The sequence below is a fragment of the Herpailurus yagouaroundi genome, unplaced genomic scaffold, assembly GCF_014898765.1.
Source record: "Herpailurus yagouaroundi ecotype Mexico unplaced genomic scaffold, PumYag 387, whole genome shotgun sequence".
NCBI classification, from domain to species: domain Eukaryota; kingdom Metazoa; phylum Chordata; class Mammalia; order Carnivora; family Felidae; genus Herpailurus; species Herpailurus yagouaroundi.
This window is the reverse complement of record NW_024412604.1, coordinates 101,060-113,497: the sequence shown is the minus strand read 5'-3', so window position 1 is coordinate 113,497 and position 12,438 is coordinate 101,060. Positions and strand designations below refer to the sequence as shown.

The window sequence follows — 12,438 nt, the reverse complement described above, 5'->3', positions numbered from 1 at the left end:
GCTGCTGTGGCATCCATTCAAAATTGTATCTTCTGGGGCACTTGGGTGGCTCAGTTGGTTGAGCGTCCAACTTCAGCTCAGGTCATGATCTCACAGTTCTTTGGATTCTCTGTCTCCCTCTCTCTATGCCCCTCCCCTGCCCTGGCTCTCTCTCTCTCTCTCTCTCTCTCTCTCTCTCTCTCTCTCTCTGCAAAAAATAAACATTGAAAAAATTTTTTAATTAAAAAAAAAAAGGATTGCATCTCAGCTATAGCATTTTTTATTTCATCCTGATTAGATTTTACTTCTTTTATCTCCACAGAAAGGGATTCTATGCTTTTTTCAACCCCTGCTAGTATTCTTGCTATGATGGTTCTAAATTCTATTTCAGACATCTTGCTTGTATCTGTGTTGATTTAAAACCCTGACTGTCAATTCTTCCTGTTCTTTGGGGGGGGGGGTGAATTCCTTTGTTTTGTCATTTGGATAAATACAAATAATTTATAAAATAAAGATTAAAAACTAAGAAATTAAAACAACAGAAAAAATTTAAAAAGGAGTTAGATCCTAGGTGTGTTTGGTCTGATTGTTGAAAGGAGTTTGGTAGGATAGAAAAGAAAGGGAAAGAAAAGAAAAAAATGTAATAAAAAGTTTAAAAACTTTAAAAATTATCTGCAATAAAATAGAATTAAATGAAATAAAGAAAGCGAAATAGAATAAATTTACAAAAAAAGTAGCAAAAAGAATTAAAATTTTTTCAAAAAAGAAAAATAAAGACAAAATTTTCTCTTTCTCTATACAAGAAAAGAAAGGAGAAAAAGAGGAATAAAAAACAATTTAAACAAAAGCAAAAAAAAAAAACCAAAAAACCCTGAATAGATGAACCAGCAAACAGAATGAAAGCTGAATGGAATTACATCCAGTTTCCCCAGAACTGAAACTATGAAGCACGCAATAGTTCATACACTAAGCAGGTGGAGAGACGTGGTGGTCCTCTAGGGTGTGTGAGTGGTGGGTGCAGCTGGGCAGGGCTTGGTGTTACAGCTCTATTCTCCACTAGATGGTGCTGCTTAGCTTCCTGGGGTGGATGGCTCTGGTGTGTGAGCATGTGTATGAGCCTGTGGGAGAGGTGAAAATGGTGTCACCCAGTTTTCTAGTTTCTGGCACAGGAACTCTGCTCTCACTGACCTGCAATCAAGCACCCCTCTTTTTGTCTTAGGCTTCTGTCCATGCCCCACTTCTACAATGTCCATGTTCAAGCCATCAACCTGTGAGGCAGCACCTCCCTCCCAAATTTTATCTCAGATGAGGCTATGTTTCCAAATCCATCATTTCTGAGAACCCTGCAGCTTGGACCCAGTCTGACCCTCTGGGGGAGGGTCTTGCTGAGCAATGGCTGAGTGCTGGCTTGCCCATGAAAAAGTTCGTGGGATCACACAGCAGCAAAGGTTTGGAGATTATGGTAAATCACAATACACAGCTGGTGCCAGGTTTTACCACACTCTGGTGTCTTTGTTCTAATATCAGCAAATGTGGCTGTTCTCCGGGGTCTGCTGGGACCTTTGCCTATGGAGAGTCAATATGGCTTCTACAAGATGACCTCCATGCAGGGGAAGGGCTTTTCCCCATGTGGTCCATGGGCCCCTTGGACCTCGCAGCCTGCTTCTGGGGACTCACCTTGTTTCCTCACCAGAACACCACTGGGTATTGAGCTCCAGAATTTCCGACTCTGCACTCCCCTATTTAGAGTCCTAATGGTATTGAAACCCTCTTCTTTCTCACTGTCAGTGGTTTTGGGAAACAGATTCTTATTCAGTCCGTTGTGACTGTTTCCACTCTTTCTCTTTCTCTCCAGCACTTTGGCAGTACTCTCCCATTATACCACACTCTCCCCCCACCCTTCTCTGTCCTCTCTCTGCAGAAACAGCTCCCTACCCTCCATGGCTTCTCTCTCTCCCAGTTCACCTCTCTGGAGTGTGTACCTGCTGAATTCTGAGGCTCAAGTTATGCAGATAGTTGTGTTAATCCTCAGATCAATTTCCTAGGTGTGCAAAATGATTTGGAGCTGATCTAGCTGCATTTCAGAAGCTGAGAACTTCCATGGTGCTCAGCCATCTTGGCCCCCTTTAAAACTGTCCTTCAGTGGAGATTTATCTGATGTTTTCCCTCATAATTAGTAAGGGGTATGGGTTTGGGGAAATACAGAGATAAAGTGGCATTTTCCTCACATATAAAGGGAGCATGCTATCAACATGATGTATCACTGTTGATGTTGACCATAATCACCTGGCTGAGTTCATACTTGTCGGGTGTCTGTATTGTGAACTTACTCTTTTCCTCCCATTTCCTTATTGTATTCTTTGGAAGGAAGCTACTATATGCAGCCCGTGTTCAAGGCTCCTGAAAACAAAAGTATTTACCTAAATTATTTAAAATTCTGCTGCATGGAGAGTTGTCTCTCTTCCCCCATTTATTTATTTATTCAGTCATTTATTTATAACAGTATGGAGTTAGAGATATTTTTCTTATACTTGGGTTAAATCCAATACTAATTTATTTATTTTTTCCTCAGATTGTTTAAGCTTTGTCTATTGAAAACTCTTTCATTTGTATCTTATATACATTTGACATACCCCCATCCTTTTACAAACTCTTCCTTACTTTGTGGCACTACAAGATGTTCTTGTATATTCCCTGCCACAGCCCTGGAATCAAGCATTTCTCCTAGGATTATTGTTTCCTTTTATTGGAGAATGGAATTAGAAACCAAGATATGGGTGCTAAGTGTGCTCATTTTCACTCGTGTGCTATTGCTTCTTGGCTCTCCCAGCTGACAGAGCAGAAAATATATCTATACCTATCATTCTCTCTATATATGCATGTATAGCTACATATCTATATTTATGTATCTGTATTCCCCCCCTCTATATCTAGTATATATCTGTGTCTATAAACATGAGGGTGTCAGGGTCTCCAAGACAAAGCAAGTAATGTCAACAAATTTCCTCAATTTTTGTTTTTCTGAGAAAGTCTTTCTTTTTCTTTCACTTAAAAACATTTTTTAAAGTTTATTTATTTTGAGAGGGAGAGAGAGCAAGAGCAGGTAAGAAGCAGAGAGGGAGAGAGAGAATCGCAAAGCAGGCTCCACACTGGCAGTAGAGAGCCCATTGTGGGGCTCAGTCTTGCCAACCATGAGATCCTGACCTGAGCCAAGAGTCAGACGCTTAACTGACTGAGCCACCCAAGTGCCCCTTATTTCACTTTTTAAGAATAATTTTGCTGCCAGGGTGCCTGGTGACTCAGTTAAGCGCCCAAATCTTGATTTTGGTTCAGATTATGATTTCATAGTTTCATGAGACTGAGCCCCACATCTGGCTTTGCATTGATAGTACAGAGCCTGCTTAGGATTCTCTCTCTCCCTCTCTCTCTCTGCCTCTCCCCTGCTCATGCATGTGTACTCTTTCTCTCTAAATAAATAAATAAATAAATATTTAAAAAACAAAAGAATAATCTTGCTGGATACAGAATTCTATGTTGACTTCTTCTTTTAATACTCTAGATAGTTCACTCCATTCTCTTCTTACTGGCATGGTTTCTGAAGAGAAGCCCAATGTAAATATCATTCTTGTTCTTCTGTAAGTAAGACTCTCATTCCTCTGATTTCTTACAAGATTTTTTCTTTATCTTTGATTTTCTACAGTTTGAATAGGGTGTGCTTATGTAGATATATAGTTTTTTTTTTTTAAATACTACTTTGTGTTCTTTGAGCTTCCTGTATCTGTGATTTAATGTCTCTCTAGTTTTGGAAAATTCTCAGCAATTATTACTTCAAACATTTCTTTGATTCCTTTCTCACTTTTCCTTCCAATATTCCAATTATGTTTACGTTATTCCTTTAGTAATTGTCTCACAGTTTTGGACATTCTGCTCTTTTGCATTCCTTCTTCTTTTTGCGTTTTGGTTTTAGAAGTTCCTATTGACTTGTCTTCACACTTACTGATTCTTTTCTTCCTTGTGTTCAATCTACTGGTGAACCCCTCAAAGGCATTCCTCATTTATTACTGTGCTTATTTCTAGCATTTCCTTTTAATTTTTTCTTAAAGTCTCCATATCTCTGCTTACATTACTACTCCTTTCTTACATGTTGTCCACTTTTCCCATTAAAGCCCTTATCATATTGAGCATATTTATCTTTAACTCCCCAGTATAATAATTCCCAAATCTCTGCCATATTTGAGTCTGGGTCTCATCCTTTCTTGGTCTCTTCTGACTGCTTATTTTTACTTTTAGTATGCCTTGTAATTTTCTGTTGAAAGGTGGACATACTATATTGAGTAATGGAAATGAGTAGATAGGCCTTTACTGTGAGGTTTTATGTTTACCTGGTTAGGGGTTAGGCTGTGTTATAGTTGTAGGTGTCAAAGAATAAAACTTCTAGCATCTTTGTGTGTTCTCTCTTGTCTTTGGGTTTTCCTAGAGACTAAAGAGAATCTGCCTTCTTTTCACAACACCCCCCTATTATTTTGCAAGAGCACTCGATACAGAGTTAAGATGTGGTATGAAAGGAAGCCTTAGATAGTTGTATGATTAGGTCTCAGTCTTTTAGTGAGTCTGTCTCCCTGTGATATGACCTTCACAAGTATCTTTCAGTCTTTCTCTACTCTGGTGTTGCAGGAAAGGTAGGGAGGGCCAGAGGTGGGTATTACCCTTCCCTCAGGTTGGTTAACTTCTAATAAAACAGTTTCTCTTGAGGGTAGGCCTTGTTAAGAGCGGAATGCTGTGGGGGTATTTCAAAATGACTACTTCCCCCTCCTCCTGCCAGAAGCACTAAGGGATTTGCCTCCGATCTTCCCCTGAGAACCTGATGTGTGACTCCTAGAGGTAAAACTCACAAAATCAGGGGGTCCCTCATAAGACCAGACCCCCAAGAATTTTTAATTCTCAACTAGTTCTCTATTTAGTTTTATTTATTTCTCAACAATTTTAATTCTCAATTAGTTTACATGATGCTTCCAGCAATTTTAAAGTGTTCCCGTCAGCAGCTTCTACTTGTGCATTTCTGCTCAAGCAAGCTGTGTTTTTCTGCCTCTCCAGTGTTGGGGGCAGCACTCTGCCCTGTGACCTCAATTCTCTTGTGGATCTAAGAAGAGTTTTGATTTACAGTTTTTTCTTCTTGTGAGAATGGGAGTGAGGACCTCCAAACTCTTTACATGCTGGACTGAAATCTGGAAGGCTAGCAATCAATCGCCTCTAGATCATGAAAACAACATGGCTTATGCTCAGCACTTGCCTTGCTTTGGGGAGTCCTTTTGGTAAGTGCAAGGCATTGGGTGTCTAGATGGCTAGCGTTAAGGAAATACCTTGGGTGCTGATTCTCTGGAGACACGGTGTAAAGACCTGTATTGTCATAATTCATTGCTGGAAGAAATAAGCATGTCCTTTGTGACTCCACTGGGAGACAGTCCTTGGCACCTTGCATCTGGCTTCCTCCTGGCTTTGATCATATGCCTTCTTTTGCTAGTTTTCCCTTATTTCCTTTCCTTGTAATAAATCTTAGTGAGAAGTATGATTACATAGTGAGTTCTGTGAGCTGTCTTGGTGGATCAGTGGGACTGGGTGTGAAAAAAACAAAACAAAACAAAACATAGGAAAACAAACATGTTGGGATTTTAATAGAAGTGTCATTGAAACTGAAGATCACTTTGGGTAGTGATTCATCTGAACAATATTAAATCTTCTAATTCATGAAAATGGAGATTTTTTTCATTTTATTCAGGCCCTTTAAAATTTCTTTCTTATAGTTCTCAGTGCACAACTCTGTTTTCTCCTGAGTTTATTGCTATTATATTCCTCTTGATGCTATTATAAATGAAATCGTTTCCTTAATTTCTTTTTTGTAGTGTTCAGTGCTAATGTATAGAAATGCAACTGATTTTCATGTATTGCTTTTATACCCTGCAACATTGCTGAGTTTGCTTATTGGCTCCAATAATATGTCAAGTTTTTTAAAAAAATTATAATATGTCAGGGGTTTGTTTTTTTTGGTGTGAAATCTTTGCAAGTGTGTGTTCTGATAAAACTTTATTTATAAAAACAGGCTGAGGCTAACTGATTTCTGCTTTAAACCAAAAACCTGGGGGTAATTTGCTGTGACCATGCACAGAGACACTGAGGACGCAACCCAGTTGTGCTTATTATGTGAGCAAATAAGTCCTTTCTTCCTCCTTTACTGCCTTTTCTTGCTTCATAGCTTAAAAGCAGTTTTATTAATTTTCCTTTATTTAATAAAAGTGTAAATATTTAAGGTATACCATAGTATGCTCTGATATATATAGTGAAATGATCATTACAATCAAACTAATTAACATATCCATCTCACATAGTCACTTTTATTTTTTGGCAGTGAGAGCATCTGAGAATTACTTTTTTCTTTAATTTTTTAAAACATTTATTTATTTTTGAGAGACAGAAAGAAACAGAGCATTGAGCAGGAGAGGGGTAGAGGGAGAGAGAGAGATGAACCCAAAGCAGGCTCTAGGCTCTGAGCTGTCAGCACAGAACCTGACATGTGACTTGAACCCACAAACTGTGAGATCATGACCTGAGCTGAAGTTGGACACTTAACCAACTGAGCCACCCAGGGGCCCCTGACAGCTACTCTTTTACCAAATTTCTAGTACAGAGTACAATATTATTAACTATAGTCAACTTGATGTACATTATATCTCTAGAACTTGTTCACCCTGTATAACTGAAACCTTGCCCCCTTGACCATAGGGTAAACCATCCTTGCAACTGTGAATTCCACTTATTCACAGTGAATTCAGCTTACTAGTATTTTGTTGAGGATTTTTGCATGTTTATTCATAAGGAATATTGGCCTGAAATTTCCTTTTCTTGTAGTGTCTTTTTCTGGCTTTGGTATCAGAGTATTTTTGGCCTCATCAAATTAGTCAGGAAGTGTTCCTTCTTCAATCCTTCGGGGGGGGGGGGGGATGGTTTTGAGACGGATTGGTGAAGCCATTCAGCCCTGGGCTTTCTTTGTTGGGTGGTTTTGTGATTATTGATTTAATTTCTTTAGTAGTTACGGGTCTATTCAGATTTTCTACTTCATGAGTTAGTTTATGTAGATTGCATGTTTCTAGCAATTTGTCCATTTAATCTAGGTAATCAATTTTTTTTTTGCTGTATAATGTATCACAGTATTCTCTTATCCTTTTTATTTCTGTAAAATTGGCATAAGCACTTTCATTTCTGATTCTGGTAATTTAAGTCTTTTTCTATTTTTATTTTTCTTGGTCAGTCAGATTCATCAATTTTGTTGATTTTTTATTTTCTGTATTGTCCTTTTATTCTCTAGTTTATCTATATCTGCTCTAATCTTTATTATTTCCTTCCTTCTACTTGCTTTGAGTTTAGGTTACTCTTTTAAAAAATTCCTTAAGATGTACAATGAAGATATTGACTTGAGATCTTTTTCTTTTTTTTTTTTTTTTTCAACGTTTATTTATTTTTGGGACAGAGAGAGACAGAGCATGAACAGGGGAGGGGCAGAGAGAGAGGGAGACACAGAATCGGAAACAGGCTCCAGGCTCTGAGCCATCAGCCCAGAGCCTGACGCGGGGCTCGAACTCACGGACCGCGAGATCGTGACCTGGCTGAAGTCGGACGCTTAACCGACTGCGCCACCCAGGCGCCCCGAGATCTTTTTCAATGTATGCATTTACAGTTACAGATTTCTGTCTGTACTACCTTTGTTACAATCCATAAGTTTTGGCATGTTGTGTTTTTGTTTTTCTTTGACTAAAGGTATTTTCATTTTCTTTGTGATTTCTTCTTTCACCCATTGGTTGTTTAACGGCATGCCATTCAATTTCCACATATTTGTAAATTTTCCAATTTTTCTTCTGCTACTGATTTCTAGTTGCATTCCACTGTGATCAGAAAAGATGTTTTATGAGATTTAAATCTTTTAAATTTTATTAAGACTTATTGTGTATCCTGGGGAATCTGGTGGTTCAGTTGGTTAGGCATCCCACTTTGGCTCAGGTCATGATCTCTCAGTTGGTGGGTTTGAGCACCACACCGGGCTCTGTGCTGACAGCTCAGAGCCTGGAGCCTTCTTCAGATACTGTGTTTCCCTCTCTCTGTACCCCTCCCCTGTTTCACTCTGTCTCACTCTCTCTCTCTCTCACACACACACACAAATAAACATTAAGGGAAAAAACAACAAAAAGACTTATTGTGTAGCCTAACAAATAGTTTATCCTGGAGAATATCCCATGTGTACTTGAGAAGAATGTGCATTCTGCCCTTCTTGGGTAGAGTATTCTGTATATGTCCGTTCTGTATGCGTATAATTGGTTTATAGTGTCGTTTAATTATTGAAAGATGGGCAGTTTAGTCTCCAACTACTATTATAGAAAATTCTATTTTTCCTTTCTGTTTTTGCTATGTATATTTCGGGGGCTGTGTTGTTGGTGCCTGTATGTTTATAATTGTTATGTTTTCTTTCTGTGTTGAACCTTTTATTAATAGTCTCTGTTTCACATAACCCGTTTTTATATACAGTCTATTTTTTTCTGACAGTAATATAACAACCCAGCTGCCTTTTGGTTAGTCTTTGCATGAGATACCTTTTCCATCTTTTTGCTTTGAATTTTTTGTGTGTGCTTACATCTAAAGTGAATATCTAGCAGCATCTGGATGGATGATGTATTTTATCCAACTTTTCAATGTATGTTTTTAATAGGAGAGTTATTTTCATTTAACCAGATTACTGATAAAGAAGGATTTACTTCTCTGTACCTATTTGTTTTGGGTATGTCTTTTATGCTTTTTGTTTCTCAGTTTTTTTATTACTGCCCTCCCTTTTCTGGGTAGTGTGCCACTTTGATTCCCTTTTTAACAGTTATTTCTTAATTACCTTAGAGATTACAATTAACATATTACAGTGTAATTTAAATAATATCAACTTAGTTTCAATAGTATATACTCTAATCCTATATATCTCTGTTCCTACCCCAACTATTGTCACAGATGACATCTCTATGCACTGCATAGCCATTAATATTGACTTAAAATGATTGTGTTCTGCATTTGGCTATTATATAGGAAAAAGAGAGAAGTTGCAAACCATACCAAAAGTACAGTAATACTGGCTTTCATATTTACCCATGTGGTTACCTTTACCAGTGTTCTTTACTTTTTTCTTATTACTTTGAGTTACTCTTCAGTGTCCTTTCATTTCAGCCTGAAAGGTTCTCTTTAGTGTTTCTTTTTTAAATTAACTTTTAAAAGTTTTTAAAAATTTATTTGGTTATTTTTTTAACAGGAAGTTAAAAAAATTTTTTTTTAATATGAAAAAATATGGAACGCTTCACAAATTTGCGTGTCATCCTTGCACAGGGGCCATGCTAATCTTCTCTGTATCATTCCAATTTTAGGATATGTGCTGCTGAAGCGAGCACTAAAATTTATTTTTGAGAGAAAGTGAGAGTGGGGGAGGGACAGAGAGAGAGAGGGAAAGAGAGAATCCCAAGCAGGCTCCACACTGTCAATGCAGAGCCCGATGTGGTCTCAAATCCACAAGCCATGAGATCCTGACCTGAGCCGAAGTTGGCGCTCAACTGACTGAGCCACTCAGGCTCCCCAAGGGAAATCAACTTTTAATTTTAGGGAAGATCCTTTGTAAGTGATGAGTTTGTTTTCTCTTACTATTTTCCAAATTCCTTATTTGTCTTTGGGTTTCAACAAATTGACTGTAATGTGTTGTGGCATAAATCTCTTTGAGTTTATCCTCCTTGGAATTGATGGATGTATATATTCATGTGTTTCCTCAGACTTGAGAACTTTTGGGACATTATTTCTTCAAATATTTTTGCAGCCCTTCCTATCTCTCTTCTTTGGAACTCCTAAAATGAGAATGTTGATGAGTTTGATGGTGTCCCACAGACTCTACTCATTTTTATTCATTCTTTTTTCCTTCTTTTCTTCATACTGGATAATTTCAAGTTCAGCAATCCTTTCTTCTGTTTGGTCAAATCTGATTTGAACCTCCCTAGTGAGTTTTTTATTTTAGTTATTGTATTCGTCAGCTTGAGAATTTGTTTGGTTTATTATTAAAATTTCTATTTCTTTATTGATATTCTCATTTTTTCTTACATCATTTTCCTTATTCCCTTTACTGTTTCTCCAGGGTTTCCTTTAAATCATTGTACATCTTTAAGATAGTTGATTAAATTTCTTTGACTAATAATTCTAATATCTGGTTTTACTAAGGATGATGATTGCTTCCAAATTCTTTTATTTTTACTGCAAATCAGCTATATTTGCCTGTTTCTTTGTATGTTTTACTATTTTTTTGTTCAAAACTGGACATTTAGAGTGTTATGTTGTATAATTCTGAGAATGTATCCTCTCAGTCCTCAGTAATTGCTAAGTCTTGCTTGTGGAGGGTTTAATTTATCCGTTTGTGATTTTTCCCAACTTTTTTTCTTTTGTAAAGTGTGTATTCCTCATTGTATGTAGTAATTGAAGTTTCTGTTTTGTTATCTCTGTGATCAGCCAGTGGCCTAGCAAGGATTTTCTTAAATGTCTGACTCCCAAAAGAGGGGGGAAAGTACTGTCTTTTAAAATCTCCTGGAAGTTGCTTCAGCCTTTGGGGGTTAAAACTGCAGCTGCCAGTCTTTGTGCTGGCCCCTCAGTGATCAAAAGGAACATCAGCACTCAGAACATACAATCTACATGTAGGGAGGAGAAGGTCCTTACTGCCCACCCTGGCTCCAGAAAGCTGCACCAGGAACAAGTTCAGCTTCCCCTACTGCCTCCTACAGGAGGGATGGGGAGTAACACCTCATGAAATGCTGAAATTTGCTGACATTTACCAACCTATTCATCATCTTCTTCCCTGGGTGTTGCAAATGTTTGACTGACTCTAGAGTTCCAGAATATTTGATTCAGACAATTCTGCCAGCTTAGGAGCTGTTTAGGTGGAGGAATGGATCTTTGGAGCTTCCTACTCTACCGTTTTCTGTCTATATGTAGGTTTTTATTTCTCTTGAGTAAATATCTGAGAGTAAAATGGGAAGAATATGTTTAATTTTTAAGAAACTGCCAAACTGCTCTCCAGCATGGTTTCCAAAGTACCATTTTAAACAATCCCACTAGCAGTGTATGAGAGCTCAGTTGCTCTGCATCTTTCCCAGTGATATGTATGGTCAGACTTTAATTTTAGATATTCTGGTAAGTGTGTAGACATATCCCATTGTCATTTTAATTTGCATTTCCCTAATGATGGGAAATTGTGATGTTGAACATACTTTCATATGCTTTTTTCCATCTGCATTTCTTCTTTGGTGAAGCATCTGTTCAATCTTTTGCCCATTTTTACTTGGATTGTTTCTTTTTTTGTTAGTATTGAAATATGAGAGTTCTTTATATATTCTGAATGAAAGTCCTTTATCAGATATTATTTGGAAATATGTTCCCCCAATCTGAGGTTTGCCTTTTCATTATTTTTATTATTATTATTTTTTTTTTAGAGAGTGAGAAAGCAGGGGAGAGAGGCAGAGGGGGAGAAAGAGAGACAGAGGATCTTAAGCAGGCTCCACACTCAGTGCAGAGCTCGATGTGGGGTTCTATGCCACGGCCCTGGGATCATGACCTGAGCCGAAATCAAGAGTTGGGCGCTTAACTGCCTGAGCTGCCCAGGCGCCCCAACCTTTTCATTATTTTAACATATCTTTCAGTGACTATTATTAATCTCTTATTGATTATTATCAACATGTAGATTGTCTCATTTGCTTATCAGAAAATAGTAGAAGAGGTATTATTCCAGTTTTGCTGGTGAAGAAACTAAGGCTCAGAGGAGTTTTCCACTTGTGCAATGTCACATATTAGTAAGTGGTGGAGACACAACTTGAAACTAGGGCCTTCTGAATCCATGGATTGGGCTCTTAGCCCCAGTTCTAGCTTAACACCCACACTTTGGCTGTTAATATGAAGTTCCCTTCTGGGTAAATGTTTGGCACCATAACCTCTGCCACTAGAATGAGGCAGGTCTGCCCAGCCTCTTTCCATGATCCTGCTTTTCCATCTTCTTTTCTCCAGACTGGTTGAGGAAGTGAAGGAGCTGTGTGATGGACTGGAATTAGAAAATGAAGATGTTTACATGGCAACCACCTTTGGGGACTTCATCCAACTATTAGTGAAGAAGCTACGAGGGGACAACAAAGAGAGCGAGTGCATCATTGACTATGTGAGTCCTGGGCCCCTCCACGTGGGCTTGGCTCTGCAGACTTCTCAAACACTCACATCCGTGGATCCACAATGACACATGGGGAAAACCTGGACATCCCAGAAACCAGGGCACTCAAGAGCCTAGCTTCAGTGTCCCAAACTCTCCCTGGTAACCCTGATAGCCTGAGGCTGCCAGTCCAATTAGCCCAGTGCAACAGA

General features: G+C 38.3%; 1 protein-coding gene and 1 non-coding gene across 4 annotated transcripts in view; one reads left to right on the top strand and one right to left on the bottom strand.

Moving 5' to 3' along the window:
* The window catches only part of ALDH1L1 (aldehyde dehydrogenase 1 family member L1), a 128,048-nt gene that overhangs the window by 64,023 nt on the left and 51,587 nt on the right, over positions 1 to 12,438 (top strand). For all 3 annotated transcript variants that reach the window (XM_040463289.1, XM_040463288.1, XM_040463290.1), the window contains exon 10: positions 12,091 to 12,238. In XM_040463289.1, coding sequence (XP_040319223.1) covers positions 12,091 to 12,238 — 148 coding nt within the window. The remainder of the gene's footprint in view (positions 1 to 12,090; positions 12,239 to 12,438) is intronic.
* On the bottom strand, positions 9,343 to 9,449 carry LOC121022296 (U6 spliceosomal RNA). The gene has a single exon (XR_005786892.1). It is a non-coding gene; the product is annotated as a U6 spliceosomal RNA (small nuclear RNA).